The following is a 17,684-nucleotide window of genomic DNA, read 5'->3' as shown; positions in this document are numbered from 1 at the left end:
CTGGAGCAATTCATTTAGCAGCAAACACCTTAAAAAACATAAAGAACTTAAAGGGTGGAGTCTAAAACACATGCAGCTAAATGGACATACAGTTTCAGTACTATATATAACCAGACCATACAAAAGGAACTGTCAGATATAACAGCAACAGAAACAGTATCACAGTTAATCAGCCTCAGTCCACTGACCCTCCGATTACAAGCTGAACCTTCGGATATCCTCCGGGGCAAAAGAGCAACCATATCTGTTCCTGCTCTCTTCCGTCTCTTCTGATAAAGAAGACAGAGATCATTCATATCAGTTAGTGATTTTAGAGCTCATCATCACACTTTTACTTATTTGTCAGGTTTAATTAAATAAAACAGTAAATTAAACTAAAAGTAAGACTCAATACAAGATTTACTTCAAAACTGCCAAGCTTCCTTTAAAAGAATAAATACTGATGATTCTCAAATTTGGCCTTTAGTAAATTGAGTTTAAGAAAGGGAAAGTCCCACCACTGTAAGAACTCATTAACAACTGGAGATGAGTCACTATAACAGAGTCATCTACACATTAAGTGACATGTCTGGTCTCATGCCGCCTCACACAATCATCAGTGTACAAAACAAACAGAAGGAGTGACAGTGCGAACCACTGAAAGACTTAAAAAGACCCATTTCCTGTCAGTCACTATAGGACCGGTTAGTTAATAAAAGCTTGTCTGAAACGTAGCTATTTAATAATCCTACCATATTAAGTTTTGACACTATCCATCTAACTTCTAACTCTAATGTATCACTTTCTAATTGATTTCTGATAAGTTCATATTGATGATAAAAGGAGAGTCTATAAATCCTGCTTACTTTGTCTCACCAGGAAATGTAGTTGCAACATGATAAATTGCAGCTATTATATTATAAACAATATGATTCATGATTTTTTAATGGACACATTTCTCAGCTCTTATTTTTATGTATTTCTTGCTGTTGATCATGCTTCAGACTCACTCTACTCATATATAGTCTTGAGCTTTCTATTCTCCAACTTTCACTTCACCGTCTCCTGCTGTGAACCGCAGCCACTCGTCCATTTACCTTTCCGAGGTTTTTCTCCATCATTCGGCCTCTGATGTAAAAACACTTTTTTTAAATGAATAAAAGACGTTGAATGCAGCACTTTCCTACCACTGCTGACGTTCATAGTTCTTAGAAGTGGCCTCAAACCTCCTACAGTAAAGGAAGCTGTTAGTATATGGAGTCAACTTGCTGGTTGCCGTGGCGATGGACTTGCTCTGGCCTCATCTGCCCTCTTTTATGTGTGTGTGTGTGTGTGTGTGTGTGTGTGTGTGTGTGTGTGTGTGTGTGTGTGTGTGTGTGTGTGTGTGTGTGTGTGTGTGTGTGTGTGTGTGTGTGTGTGTGTGTGTGTGTGTGTGTGTGTGTGTGTGTGTGTGTGTGTGTGTGTGTGTGTGTGTGTGTGTGTGTCAGGTAATTATTTACCATGTTGTGTTTACTTTTTTGTGAGATAGAAAGAAAAAGAGAAAACAGAGCTGATAAGATATGTATAGAAAGAGGGAGTGTAAGGAGGACTGTAAAAGGTATTTATGACATTTCATTGATCGAGGTTGATTATTGCTTAACGCCGGGTGATGTCATCATGGTTTGTGGGAAGTTTGATAGGATTTTTTTCCCCCTATTTTATGACGTTAAACATTAAAGATTATGAAGAGATTAAACAGTGAGGCGTAAACCACATGAGACAAGACAAATATGAATGTTTGTATATAATTTCCTGTATATACTGATAGTGCATCAGGTGTTTTCCTCATTGTAGGGCTGCGGATAATGATTATTTTCATCATCTATTCATCTGCAGATTATTATCTCAATAAATCGATCAATTGTTTAGTCCTTTAAATGTTAAAAATGTGAAAATATACCAGTTTTGTGTGACAAAGAGTTCAAAACCTGACTATGACAGAGAAAAAGCTGATACCAGACTATATTTGGCCTTTTTTGTTGTATTTGTTGCAGCTGTACTCCACACCCTTCTCCATTTTTATCAGATAAAATAAGCGTCATCATGAATGAGTTATTAATTCTCCAACTTGGTTCAATGTTGCCAGATTGGCTCGGTGACAGATGAGTGTGCAGAGGCTAAAGCACCGTCATCTAACATGAGGAACACATTTTGTGGGACCAGAGACAAACCATGACTGGGCAGAAAAATAAGAAAAACAGTTTGTTTCAAAGCCTCGAATCTGTAATCTGCTCCAGTATGTTGATCCAGGAGGCAGCTGAACCCCGCCACACACACACACACACACACACACACACACACACACACACACACACACACACACACACACACACACACACACACACACACACACACACACACACACACACACACACACACACACACACACACACACACACAGGAGACAATGTGAAACTGACTGAATGACAAATGTCACTGTCAAACATTCATTCAGGAACTCCAGCTCCAACATACCATGCAGCTTTAAAAAAAAAAAAAAAAAAGCACAGCTGAGCATTGAGTAATAAAAACACGCCTCCTTTTGAGAAAAAAAATCCCTCTGTGACACACACACACACACACACATACACAGAGACGCACACACATATGCACACACTCTGTAGAGGCAAATGAAACACATGTTTCTGGCTCTGGCTGTGACATCACCCGCCTTGTGTTCAAAGTCCAGTTCCTCTATCCGGCTTAGAGCTAACACACTGCCACACTCAGAGCTACCGTAACCACCGACGCTAACATACACACACACACACACACACACACACGCGCGCTTTGTGGTGAGAAGACAAGAAGAAGAAAAAGAAAAGAAGCGAGTAAGAGATGAAGGATTATCTACGTGATTACGGATGACTCTACTTTGACAGCACGGATCTTCTGGGGCCACAGAGATCAACTGCAGCCTCCCTCCTCCCTCCACCTCCTTCTTCTCCGTCTCCTCCTTCTTCTCCTCCCTTCTTTACTCATTCTGTTCTCACCTTTTTCTCACTTTTATACATTTCCTTGACACTTTCACTTCATTTCTTTCTAATTCTCTGTTCTGTACTTCCTCCTCTACGTATTGTAATTATCTCTCTCTCTCTCTTTCTCTTTTCATTCATCTACTGCCACCCTCCCCCTCCTCTTCCACCTCTCTCCCTTTCTCTCTTTACTCTGGGAGGGAGGGATGAGCTCAGCGGCTTCTTACAGGCAGTTCCTCCAAGGTCTGGAGGAGAAAAGAGGTCGGTGTCTTTCACAACTAACTTTTAAACCTGTGATAATGTTTAAAAAAGAAACTTTTATGAGAGTTTCATGGAGTTCATCGTGGCTAACAGAGGCTATAATGGTGTTAATAATGCTTTAATTGGACCAGTATCTTATCTTTTGTTATCTGTTGTTTATGAGGATTGGATGTGTGATGATAGGAGTGTGACATTTGCACGTGCAGATTGCTCATCAGTGCTGCTGAATCAGTGTTGACCAAACTGTGCTGTGGGTTGGGCACCTGAATAGATGTCATACCTGCTTTTCAGTGATCCTTGTGCAACAACGAAGTTTGTTTAAACATGACCAAGCCCAGAAAATGATCTTCAGGTTTTACTCGGTTGTGGATTTGTGTGACTTCAGATGTAAAATATGCTTTTTTTTAGCCATTTAAAGCTTATTAAAAGGAAAAAATGGACGCTTTAATGTCTTTTACCTTAAATTGAACATATTTAACTCTTACATATGTTCATAGTCAGTTTTATTCCCTTTATAATTAGTCCTTATACCAACAAATGTATTTCCCATCCATATATATCTCAGTCACAATCACACTTAATTATGATCTCATGTTGAAAGCCTTCATTATTTCTTTTCATTCCTTCATTCATTCATTCATTGACTGTGAATGATGTAACTAAATTTGAATGGTAGGTTTCATTTATAACCATGAAACCAATCAAGCAGTCAACACTGACTCAGCTGCATAAAAAAACAACATCATTTTGAAATATTTCCATTTATTTGTACAATCTGGGTCAATTTAAGAAAAGTCATACAATTTCAGGCTTAAAGAAGAAAGTCATTGAGGGCGTTTTCATTGTATTTAAATGTCAAAATGGGTTAAACTTTAACCCGAACAGTATGTAAGGGTTAAAAGTGAGAGTTGCAGCTATTCTTGTACTCACGTGTTAAATTCAGTGACTTTCACGCCACTTTGAGCCGTTCTCTTCTTATAAACTTTAACATTTAGGTGTCTGTGTTTACCTACTCAGCTACTGTATGGCGCCCAGATAAGATGTGGGTCAGTAGAAGGACGAACGGCTGCCCTTTTTTTTTTAAGCTAACAAGGCCGGTGCCTGCTATATTAACAGCACCTCGGGGTCTTCATAGACATTTATCTCTCTGCTTAATTAGCTTCAGGGGCAAATTTTCAAGTGCTGCTAATTGTTTATGATAGAGCCGGCGTCAAGATGCCAGGTGCATCTACTCTACACTTCTTCTTTTTGTGTGTGTGTGTGTGTGTGTGTGTCATCGATGACACTCGATCTCCCCGGCAGTGCATGAAACACTCAGACACTGAAGAGAAGAGACAACAGCGGGATGGATTGTTGAAGTGTCAGGTGACGTGCAGAAGCAGGCATGGATGCTTCGCTTCAGCAGCTGTTATCACAGCAGTTAACCGAGCGTAGCGTAAACCGGGCTCTGGTCCGAGTCCAAGTTCTTCTATTTATTTTTAATACTTTTTTTAAGCACAAGCCCAGCATATAACAGTCTTTTAAGTATTTAACTGAAGAAACCGACTGTTTTACTTCTCAGGCTGCAGAAAAAAGCAGTGCATGTTAATTTGTACGTCATTTTTTGGAGCTCAATGTTTTCTTATCAGTTTGGATTCAACCCAAAGTTCAGGTTGAGCATGATGTTCTCAGAAAGACAGACAAAGAGAATGAATAGGAGATTTGTGTTAGGATTATATAGACTTTGCACAGTTTGAATATTAGTTGGTAACAGTACCAAGGTGCTTTAAAGCATATGTTCTGTATATTTTCTACAGAATTTGGTTTAATTTCAGTACTTTCAGGACTCTGTGCAGTTAGTTTTTATTACTGGGAATAAAACGTTATTATCAGTTTGTGGTAAATAAATGCAGTAATGGAAGCAGAGGTTCATACATGGTTAAGGTTGAGCGCTTATCACACCTCACAGCTGACAGAGAGAGTGAGAGAGAAAGAGTGTGTGGCGTTTGCTCCCCTTTTTTTATAGCACAACAACTGCTTTACAGCTTCAGGATTTTGTGTGTTAGGTAGATTTTTTACAGCTTTGTAACACATACTGTGACTGCTGTGTCACTGTCACCATAAAGTCTTGAATGGCCAACATGTCTTCACCTACTTTACACAGTTATGTATATTGATATCTATGTATGATGGTTTTTGCTTAACTTTAAAGCTACTTGTACAGGTCGGAGTCTGAGCACAGTTTCAAATAATAATCACGTATGTTTAATATTGATTCAAAAAGAAAGTTGCTTGCATTTAAATCTCTGCAGAGCCTTCAGAAAACTGTATTCTGCTTCATGTCCACTTTTTAAAAACTGAGCCATGTCTGAATTATTGATTATAAACACTCTTCAACCAAGTTTGATCTTTTCTCTGTAGCACTTATTCATTCAGGCATTTGTTAAAATATAAAAAAGTAATCTTACTCTTACTGTTAAACATGTACTATGTTGTACTAAATGTGAAACAGGGCTGCAACTAATCCATTATTATTATCTCAGTTAATCAGTTTGTTCTTTGGACTATAAAATATGGCTCACATATATCTCACAGCACCATGAGACGTCCTAATTAACAGTCCACAACCCAATTATATTAAGAAACCAGAAGATATTCACATTTGAGAAGCTGGAATCAATGAATGTTTACTTTTTCTCTTAAAAAAATGATTCAAAACAATCCCTTATCCAAAATAGTTGGTGATAAATTTTAAAAAGACGGCAGCTAATTGATTAATCGACTAATCATTGCAGCTCTAATATGAAGATTTCTATTTATAAACTTCTATACAGTCAAATCTGTATCATGTCACACATCCCACCCATTTATACTGCCCTCCTCTATGAGACATGTTAAAAATAATCCAACCTTTGGTCTGCTCACTCAGTCAGACTCTGATAATCCTCTACAGTCGTCTTCATGTCCACACCCCATTTACATTTAAAACACTGAAAAGCCCCCCCTCTCTCTCTCTCTTTCTCTCTCTCTTTCTTTCTCTCTCTTTTGTCTACAAGTTGTATCATGGTCACACCTGCTGCCACTTGTGGTTTGGTGACATTATTTGGCTCAGGACCCCCACCACCAACACCAACACCCCCACCTAACCCCCCCGACCAGCAGCTGCTCCGTCTGAGGCCTTACAGCAGTAGATGTCAGTCGGGGTTAAAATCACCTACAATCTCCTTTAAACCCTTAAATTACACTTGAGGTTAAACTTATTAGCTGAGTTTTAGCCGCCTGTTGGAAACTGTAATCAAAACAAATGTAACAACTTATTTATTAAAACACTGCTTATGTGAATTAAGCCACTAAAGTATTAAGTATTAAAGTATTTAGATAAGGAAGCACTATAGTGGAGGCTAAAAAAATCAACTAATTAATCTGTTTATCTTAATCGTTTATTTCAAATGAAGTGTCTCAATATTGTCCAAATTTGAGTTAAATCTTAGAGGATGTAGTCCTTGACCCTTATATACTGTTCATATTCTGACTCATAATCAGTCTCAACACTAATACACATTCATAAATTCCCCCATCAGTCATTAATGAAGTGTGTATTCTATTTTTTTATGGGGGAAAAAAGACATTTAAAATCACTATTTTATGATCCAGGAGAACATTTTATAGAATATAAAAGAATACAGCAACATGTATGAATGGTGATGCTTGAATTTTGTAATAATTTGGACATTTTCATACACGAAAATGTGTATCAGCTGCATGAACATTTAAAAAAATGATGCGTCATCACATTAGGAAAAGTCCACCCAGAGGAAATGTTTACTATAGGTTGTTTTTACAGATCTTAAATGTTAAAAATGGCTCAAATTTAACATCAAACCTTCACAATGAACTTGTAAAAGTACCATTGACTCTAATATTATAAGACTCAGCCCTCGTTCCTTCCTTCTGTCTGACCACCCGTGAGGCTGCAGCCCCTCGACCATCTGTAGCTCCTCACATCTCTTACATCAGGAGCTTAACCTCAACGAGGGGCCCAGGAACACAGGAGCATGTTTTTCTTTTTTACTCTTTAGAAATGAAACGACAAGTGGCCGTCCATTGTTTCAGAGTGCTATCATCTGCCGTCACCCGCCACACGAGAGCGGTGTGCAGGGCGGACAGCTCAGAGGAAGGGTGTGTGAATGGGAATCGAGGAGGAGGAGGAGGAGGAAGAGGAGGGTCACGATTTGTTTAAGGCGGAGTAGCTGGCGGCGTCTATTCTTATCTCTCACTCTCTCTCTCTCACTTTATCTCTCTCTTTCTCTCTACCTGACTGCGCTCACATGACGGGTGCTGCAAACTCACAGATTAGATTCACTTCGGCGCTTATTTATCTTCATGTGCCTCACTTGTTTGTTTTTGTTGGGGGGGTTTTAGCGCCCTCCTCTTCTTCGTCTCTCTCTTTCTGTGTATCTTTGTGTTGCCGTGTCACACCAGATCTGTGTCAATGCCTCCGGTGCTAACAGCAGGGTTCATGTTTGCAGGTTCATGAACTGGAAAGACATAAGTCCTCCACTCTACTGTGTTGTACTGTAGCATGACATTTAAAGAAAAAAAGGCTTTTATTTTCTGCCTTATCTCCACTTGACATTTGTAATACAGCTGAAATGATTAGCTGATTAATTACTTAGATACTTTTATAATGCTTGGTTAATCATTCGAGTGATTTAGGAGGCAAAAAAACATAAAGCAGCGACTGATTCAGATTCTTAAAAGTGAGAATCTGCTACTTTTCTCCCTTTTTAACATCATTATAAAGTGAATTCTCTATTTAAAGACGTTACCTTGGTCTCTGGGAACATGACGGCCATTTTTTAACTAAACAATTAATTAATTAACTGATACATTGTCTCTTTCTAGTTGACTCTTTAGTATAGTGTTAAGACTTCTTATGGTCTATTCTTTGTCTTTAAAAAGGGAGAAGATGATGAATGTGTGTGTGACAGTGAGTCATCCATTAAGGAGGTGTATATTCACTCAGTATTTGTGTGTGTTTCCCATGAAACTGCTTTTAGACACAGTAACAGCACACCGCCTTGAATCATTTCCCCTTCCCTTTTACTTGCAAATTAATATCACACTCAACACTCAACAACAAGACATGGGCGACATCTTGGACTACTTTTAGATTTTTAAAGGAGCACACATTTAGAGGACTGTATGTGAATGTATGTAAAAGGTAAAACGTTAGTTATTTTTGGTGCTGTGCTTCACAAATATACATTTTTCTTCCTCTTTTGTTGCTATTTATGTGAACATCGAATACAGTCTGATTCACGTTATCCAAAGAGAAGTACAGGCAGGGTTTCCATTCGATAATCTAATTGAATCTAATGCTCACATGCAGGGCAGCCATGTGTCTGGGGGGGAGGTGGGGAGGGGGGGGGAGGGGGGGCATTTGGGGTGAAACCTTGACTGTGTGTGTGCCATGTGGTGGAGGAGATGTTAGTGGATCAAACTCTCCGCCATCATTACCGTCACATACAGAAGGTCTTTTGTTTCAGCAGCTTCACACCAAACAGCTTCCAGGCAGTGAACATGTTAAAAGTGTGTGTGTGTGTGTGTGTGTGTGTGTGTGTGTGTGTGTGTGTGTGTGTGTGTGTGTGTGTGTGTGTGTGTGTGTGTGTGTGTGTGTGTGTGTGTGTGTGTGTGTGTGTGTGTGTGTGTGTGTGTGTGTGTGTGTGTGTGTGTGTGTGTGTGTGTGTGTGTGTGTGGCTCAGTTTATAATAATCCAGTCATATGAGTGTTTTTTTGACTTTGTCGTAAACCCAACATTAGCTCCCATTGTAATGACTTTGTCTTTTGCCGACAGAGTCATGAGAATAAAGTTGTTTTGAAGTGGATTAACTCGGATTGGCGGGATTATAAATACTCAGAATTCACCTTTTTTTTTTTTTTCTTGCCTCGATGTAAACAGTCTAGCCGTGCCGTGCTGTGGGAATTACCGTAATGAGAGAGAGAGAGGCGGTGTGTGTGTGTGTGTGTGTGTGTGTGTGTGTGTGTGTGTGTGTGTGTGTGTGTGTGTGTGTGTGTGTGTGTGTGTGTGTGTGTGTGTGTGTGTGTGTGTGTGTGTGTGTGTGTGTGTGTGTGTGTGTGTGTGTGTGTGTGTGTGTGTGTGTGTTTCTAAGGAGGGGACATTTCAGATCAGGTTAATACAAAGTGTAGTAGAGTAATCACCTTGTTTAGATGGTGAGTCCACCTGTAAAGCAGGGTGGGACAGCTGGCTGATGATCCAGACAAACACAGCAGGTAGATGGAGCCAGTCTGTGAGAGTGTAAGTGGACGTAGGTATGTGTAGATGTGTGTGTGTGTGTGTGTGTGTACGTGTGTAAGAGTGTCTGGGCAGTTAATTTGGATCACTTAGTCTTGACATCTCCCGTTCCTCAACATTTTAATCCAACAAGTCGACCCTGTGAGCGACAATCTCCTCACAACGAGCCCACGAGGTTACACAACAATATAAGACACCAGACGCCAGCATGTGCACGTACACATGACTTTTACTCTATTGCACATATAATGCCACATGTAATATGTTGCAGTGGTTTATCTTCATTTCTTAACTAACTTTGTTCTATCTCTCGGTGTTTCATGATCTCTATGTATGTGTTTAATGATTAATTACATTATTAATTGATTAGTTGTTTGGTTTATAGATTAACAGTAAAAGGTGAAGCATGTTTTAAAGTGTTTCCTAAAGGTCAAGGTGACGGCCTTAAATGTTATTAGTCCCAACAAACAATCCACAACCCAAATATATTCACTTTATTATCATAGAAGATTAAAGAAACAAGACAATATCAGATATATATCTATATTTAAGATGCTGAATGTGATAAAAACAACATATTTGATGTTTTTTTCTCACAAAATTACTCTTAACAATTATTAGATTTATGGACCAAGCGGTTTATTGACTAATCCTTTCTACTATCTACTAATATCTGTCTGTTTTTATTTGTTTTTGTTTGCTAAAATAAAAACATGGTCATTCATTTTCAACTGTAAATAAAAGTACTATATAAATAAAGTTGATATATACACACACACATTGACGTAAGGCTGAAACTGTCAAATGTCAAATAATAGACAAAATGAAGATTATAAGATGTTCAAATTGCATCTTTTGTTACATTACACAAATATATTTAATTCACTTTGATATCAAACAGAGAGGAGCAGCAACTCTTCACATTTGAGCAGCTTGGACCAACGAATGTGCTTAATAAAAACAGAAATCTCAATTATTAAAATAAAAATAGCTTTCCATTCATTTTCTGCCAGTGAATCAACACACAAACCTCTGTGTGTGTTTTAACTTAAATATCAAGCTTCATATTTCATCTGAGCTCATTTTCCACCATCCTCACAAAAAAAAAATCAGTATTGGGTCTCTCCGTCTTCCCATTTCTTGAGTTCCATCTCTGTGACAGCGTCTGCGTCTGAATCCAGTGTGAAACCACAACGCCCTAAATAGGCATAAAAATCCCACCGCTCTCTCCATCTGAAAGAAATCAGCAGTTTGTGTCGGTCCACATACCTTTACGATTTATCTGGAGTAGCCAACTGTAAGCAGGAGAAGAAAAAGGAAAAAAAAAAAAACATCTTGACATTAATGTTTGAATTAGGATTAACGACTTCAGCAGGCGGTGGAGGTGAAACCGCTGCGCCTGAAGAACTCGTCCAAGATTGACTAAAATAACTTTTGTATGACTGAGTCAGCGTTTAAGAACCATCAGTCAGGAAGCTGCAGTTGGAAGTTTGTGATCAGGAATAATTATTAAGAGGCCAAACCACATCAACCACGTCTTTATAAACATTGTCTTTGATTAATTATTTAGCTGTTTTAAAGACTCTAGCAAATGTAAGTGACCACAAACTCTAAAAGTGAAGCCATTTCATTCAGTTATTAACTTTAGACATGCTTTAACCCTTTACATACTGTTCATATTCTGACTTACAATTAGTGTCTACACCAATTCACATTTATAAATTCCCAATTACTCATTAATAAATGTTTAATTAATCCTTCTGTTTGATTAATCTTATAGAAAAAAGACATTCACAATCACTGTTTTATGTTACAGGAGAGACATTTTTTATAGAATATGAAGAATACAACATGTTTGAATGGTGATTTTTTAATTTATTTAATAAACATAGGTCAAATTTGTACATTTGCATATATAAAAATGTGCATCAGCTGCACAAGAAGTATAAAAAAAGATGCATTTTATTTCCATTTTTATATACTGGGAGTCACATTAGGTAAAGTCCACCTTAAATAAATGTGTATATGGTGTTTTTACAGCTCTCGAGTGTAAAACTGGGTCAGATCTGCCCCTGAACATTGTGTAAAGGTTAACAGGCTTTGTTACAAAGTGCTTACAGATGTAAACCTGTGAAATCATCATTATAATTATTAATCCAAACGTGCCTGGTTACCTTTTCTTTTCTTTACTTCCTCTCTTCTTTTACAAAAGCCTTTTCTTAGTACCGATCATGTTATTCTGGCTGCTGCTGAAAGAACAAGCCGTTACTTAACACAACCGGCAGTTAGTTCATTTTCACATTGTTCGGTGTCACGAGCAGACAAGCCGACTTCAAAGCCTGTTGATCAGGTTACATAAATGTCTGGACTGGATGTTTGTGTCCATGTTTTTCTGGCTCGGTTGCCAGAATCAGGCAGAGAGGAGGAGAGGAGGAGAGAGTGTGGTAGCAGACAAACAGGTATAAATGTTTCTCATTAGGAGATGCAGAGAAAGTTAAAATATGAAGTTTTTAATTCTTAATGTTACATGTCTTTGTCACATTTTGCAACATTTCTCATATAAGCACATAAATGTTACGTCTGACTTCACCATCAAACCCTGTGACAGATTTATTGCTCACATGCAGGAGATCAGGCAGAACCTTTTATGACTCTAAAGCACATTTTTTATGGGAATCAGTGATATGTAAGTAGCAATAACGTCACCCAGTCATCCATTGTAGGTTTGATATGCCGCTCTTTAAAAAAAAAAAAAGCTTCTATGTAGACGTGACCTGAAGGCGACATAGAGGAATGAGTCTGAATGGATGCAGACAGTCGTGTTACATTAATAATTTATTTTATTTGTGGATTTTAAATGAAGCTGAATGAAGCGATTAGGAAGATAAATGGAGACGATTGATGGCTTTATAGTTAAATATTTGGCAAATAGATGAGATAAACCTGTTGAGCTGGGGCAAAAGTAAAAAGAATTGGTTATTAATAATAGAAACTCTAAATTGTACTTATGCCATAACCTTGTATCCTCTTAAATGATCAATTCATATTCTTTTTGGCCATAAAAAAGTCAACTTGTTGAACATAAACATAAATTACCTCCTTAAAATGGCGTCTTTTATATGTCAGTGTGGTCAGCTCTCCACTTATTAACTAACTGTAATTTTATAAACAGCTGAAATATTTAAAACATTGTGCCACAGTAATAATTTATTTTTATTTGTGGGTTTTTTAATGAAGCTAAATGAAGCGAATAGGAAGATAAATGGAGGCGATTCTTGGCTTTTTAGTTAAATATTTGTCATGTGGATGAGATGAGCAAAGCACAATATATGTTCAACTTTGGCAAAGGGTTAAAAAAAGGAAATATTGTAAATTGTACTCATGACATGACCTGGTATCCTCTTAAAATCTCAATTTATATTATTTTAAGTCATAAAAATGCCAGTATCTCAAACATAAACATACATTGGAGACTCATTATCTTCTTAAAATGACATCATTTATCTGTCAGTGTGGTCAACTCTCCACTTAATACACTACTTATTAACTAATAGTCATTTTACATGTTTAACAAAAAAAGTACATTCTGTATATTGTACTCATGTCATGACCTTGTTTCATCTTCTAGGCCATAAACACGTCAGCTTGTCAAACATAAACATAAACAAGAGGCTTATTACCTCCTTAAAATTACATCTTTTTATCATGTCAGTGTGGTCAGCTCTCCACTTATTAACTAACTGTAATTTTACAAACATCTGCAATATTAAAACTAAGATTTAAGGATTATCACAGTCAGCTCTTGAGTCAGATAAGCGTGTTTTATTACTGATAGAAGACTGCGTTGCTTTATTTAGTATCTTCCACCCTATCAGAGACAGACAGTGAGAGACATAAACATGAATAAATAAGCCATATTTGTTTAAAACCTTCCAAACAAATCTTCCTGTAGCTTAAAAACTCAGCGGTTGAGCATCTTAAACCCTCACAGGAGAACCTCAGCAGGGCACGAACCCTTTAACACTTCCATTTCTCTCTTCTGACGATGCCTCTTATTTTTTTGGGTCACCCCGTTGCCCCTCTGCGTCTCTGCGTCACAAACACAGCCTCACACTGACATACTTCCAGTAGAGCTGAGCCAGATGTGTTGAGCTTGATAAGCGTCCTCCTCCGTTTATCAGCATCTCAGCAGTTGGGCGCGGCCTCAGTGTTGCTGCTACTTCTTGCTTGTATGTTTGTGTGGCAGCAGCTACCAGTAACTGCCCTCTAGCACCACTGAACAGGGGGGCAGATGGTGCTGCAGCGCCCCCTATAGGTCACATTTTTCTATTGATTTGTTGTTTTATTAGTCTGTGTCAGCTTTCATCACTCAGAGAATCACTACACTGGGTTTTTCTGGATTTAAAGTGACTATTTTTAAATTCTTTGATGGTGTAACCAAACAAATGAACATCTTTGAGGTTTGTTAGAGGAGATGTTGAGTGTTTTATTGCATCCACATGTGGCTGTTCAGAACGTTTATCTCTCCGTGTCTTACGAGCCTCGTCCTCGTATCTTTTGACTCTCTAACCGCAGCTCCTTTTTTCCCAGCTCTGACAGGCTGTAATCACACAGGATAGAGCACCGTTTGTGCATGTAATTACTGCGTGTGTGTGTGTGTGTGTGTGTGTGACAGTGTGACTGCAGGGTGTAGGCGATGGGAACGAGGGGGTGAAAAGGCTGAAGGTAAAGAATGGAAGAGGAGGAGGAGGAGAAGATTAGAGTGAAATAAAGAAGTGAAAATGATTGTCTTTTTTTGGGAGGAGGCGTTTAAGATTCAGCAGCAGATTCAAAAGACTCGTAACATTTTAATAAATTCATCAAGTTTAAGTGTTAACCTTCACCTGCTCTGCAAATTGAAACCTAAAAACCCCAAAAAGTCACATTTATAGTCCATTTGCATATATAAAAATGTGCATCAGCTGCACAAAAATGTAATACATGATGCATTTTGTTTCCATTTTTGTAAACTGTAGGTCACATTAGAAAAAATCTGACTAAAAGAAATATGTATATGATGTTTTTACAGCCCTTAAATGTAAAAAAAAAAAGTGTCAAATTGGACCCTGAACAGCATGTAAGGGTTAATATCAGTGTTCCAAATACACAAAATCACAACTTTTACACCATATCACAGCAGGTCGTACATTCAGCAGTAAACGTGTGTCCTTAAAAAGAGGAGTTTGGGGAAAGATGTGATGTTACTTTCTTGTGGTACGGTGGTTTAGTGGTTTAGTGGTTAGCAGCGTTTCCTCACAGGAAGACTGGTCTGGGTTCTGTGTGGAGTCTGCGTGTTTCTCCCCCCCTCTGCATGCGTGGTTATCTCCAGGTAATCCTCCAGCATCCTCCTACAGACCTAAAACATGCAGGTTGGGTTAATTGGTGACTCTTAATTGCCCGTAGGTGTAAATGAATGGTTGTGTATATTATATGTTAGCCCTGTGATTGACCTATTTGTAGCTTTTTTACCTTTTTTTGATCTGTGTATTCCCAATGTTGGGAGGCTTATTCAACGACTGTCAGGAGGCAGGTCTGTAAGTGTTAACATATCATTAACAAGTGAGAAACAGCCAAAGGGCGTCGACCCCGATACTCATTGACCCACCTGCAGCCTGCAGAAGTGTCATTTCAGCTCAATTCTGGGTCAGAAAGCAAATACGTCGATTCCCCAATATGTGGAGCTGTTATTTTTTAACAATTAAAAACAAGGCAAGAGTCAAAACTGTGGAATATATTTAATATTTAAATACAAACATGTTAAAAAAACACAATTCAAACTGATTAAATGTGATAGATCTGGCGTCTTTCATCTAAAAATATAAGACTAATATTGGTGATTTCATCAAAACAATTCAGAACAAGACAAACTGTGAAACATACATGTATATATAATTATATCATTTACAATTTAAACACAAATAAAGTTAAAACACACAATTGAAACATATTGAAATGTTGTGTTTTGGTGTTTTCATCAGTGGAGAGTTGAAGTTCTGTCAACCCGCTGCTCCTCATTCTAGCCTTAAAATCCCTCCTGAGTTGAAGCTTCGATAGAGAAATAAAGGTCAAGGTACGACAGAGGATGACTGAAAATGTCACGGCACTCCAGCTCGGTACATTTGTCAGTTTTTTTTTCAGGTTGTTTTTCCGTCTGTCCTTTTTTTCTGGCGTCGCTGTCGCTGCCGTGCTTCTCAATTTGCCTGTTTTTTTGGATTCAATGTTGTTATTTCAGCTTTTTTTTTGGTCCGTCTTGTTCTATCGAAGATTGAAGATGATTTCAGCACCAATCAAGAGGACTGGAAATTGAATTATCTCGCTAACCTGAGCTAATCTGTTTTTTTAGGGTTTTTTTCTGGTGCCAAATTGTCTTGTGGAACTGGTTAAATTCCTCTTTTGTTCCCTGGTTAAGATGCTTGTGGGAAACATGCTTAGGTCAGCTCGGCTCGTTGGGTTTTTGTGGGCTGTTGCTTTTGTTTTTCTACATTTTCTTCATGGTTTTGTTTCGCTGAGTGGAGTGAAAGGACTTTAATTCGATTTAGTTCGACTCTCAGTCTTTCCTGGTCGTTCCCTGCTGCGGGTTTCGTCTCATTTACCTGTCTGGAATGAGGATTTTATTAACCGTAATCACATCTGCGTTGTTTGTGGTTAACAGTCACCACGTATCTGTTACCCAGGCGCTCATATTGGTGTTTAAGCACGATTTATGGGTCGTTATTTATCCAAAGCTCACATGGTTTGACATGAATATTGTAGTTTCTTCATGTCTCAGGTTGTATTTGTGTCTTTTGAGTGTAAATCAGCAGTAGAAGTGATTTAATGTCTTTAATCAACGCTTTGTTTATTTAAAAAAAAATTGAAAACAAACATAACACATAACATCCCCCATAACAGTCTCAGCAATAAGGAAACATTTTTAAAAAATTCAAAAAAAGGTTGTATCCACATAATTTAGTAATTAGTATTCCCAAAATACTTCTAATTAACCATATAAGTAGTAATATATAGACAATAAATACACATATGTACACCCACACTTACACTTACATACACACATTTATACATACACATACACATATATTCAAAAAAAATAAATATATATATAAATATATATATAAAAAATAAGTAGATAGAATAAACTTTTAGAAAATACAAATAATAAAAGGAAGAAAAATAAACAAGAAGTGACTAAATTAAGTAATTTTAATCCATTCATCGCCAAAAACATTATTTTATTAGTACACATACATTATTATATTACTTATTTATTATTATATTATTATTTTAAAACCAATCGAGTAATGAGATTTTGTCACAAGCTCGTTTTTTATACATTTTATTGGTTAAATGTTTGTAAAACTCACATATGGACGTAAACAATGACCAATAGCATTGATTTATGAAAAAATCAAATAAAAAAGATAAAATACGGAGATATGAGGATTGTGCCTGACAGCGTGACGACATAGTGAAGCTGTAAACCTGTCAACACTGTTTTTACTTTCATGAGTATTTTTCTGTTCTGTATCTTCATTGCAGAGATAAATCTGTAACCTTTGTTCATGTATGAAGAACAGAACGAGTGCTGCGTCAAATAAAAGCTTTGATTTGTTTTATTATCTGTTGATTATTTTCTCTTTTATCGTTCAGTCTATAAAGGTCACATGTTCAAATTTCTCTTTTTTATGTAACAAACAGCCTAAAATATACAGATGTTGAGTTTATTATCACATAACTCAGATTTAAAGCAGCAAACCTTCACAAAGGAGAAGCTGAAAGTTGACTTTTTGACACATTTGCTTTGAAAAACGACTTAAACGATTAACCGATTAATTGAGTAATCTTTGCAGCTCAAGTGCCGAACTTCCATAAGAATAATCTGTTGTTATAAATCAATATAAAGATATTTATAACCAACTTCATCAGTCAGTAAACCTCTTTGATAAGCCTCGCTCTTGCTTGTCACAACAGTTTTGTCGCGTTAATGATTTATGAACTGGAGAGAGAGAAGCGGGACAGATCACCATGTTTATTTTTAGTTGTCCTCGAAACCGCATCCGACGAGACGACCGATGGCGGGTCTGAGGGCCAAAACATGT

General features: G+C 37.6%; 1 protein-coding gene across 5 annotated transcripts in view; it reads left to right on the top strand.

Annotated features, from left to right (window-relative positions):
• Window positions 1-17,684, top strand: part of macf1a (microtubule actin crosslinking factor 1a) — a 247,530-nt gene that overhangs the window by 64,444 nt on the left and 165,402 nt on the right. Inside the window, exon 1 of one of the 5 annotated variants that reach the window (XM_062436572.1) lies at window positions 2,794-3,254. The exons of the other annotated variants lie outside the window; for them this stretch is intronic. Coding sequence (XP_062292556.1) covers window positions 3,200-3,254 — 55 coding nt within the window. The 5' untranslated portion in view covers window positions 2,794-3,199. Of the gene's footprint in view, window positions 1-2,793; window positions 3,255-17,684 lie in introns of those variants that run through there. 5 annotated transcript variants of the gene reach the window in all.

The sequence above is a fragment of the Scomber scombrus genome, chromosome 16 (assembly GCF_963691925.1).
Source record: "Scomber scombrus chromosome 16, fScoSco1.1, whole genome shotgun sequence".
In the NCBI taxonomy this organism is placed as follows: Eukaryota; Metazoa; Chordata; class Actinopteri; order Scombriformes; family Scombridae; genus Scomber; species Scomber scombrus.
This window is presented reverse-complemented; position numbering and strand designations above follow the sequence as displayed.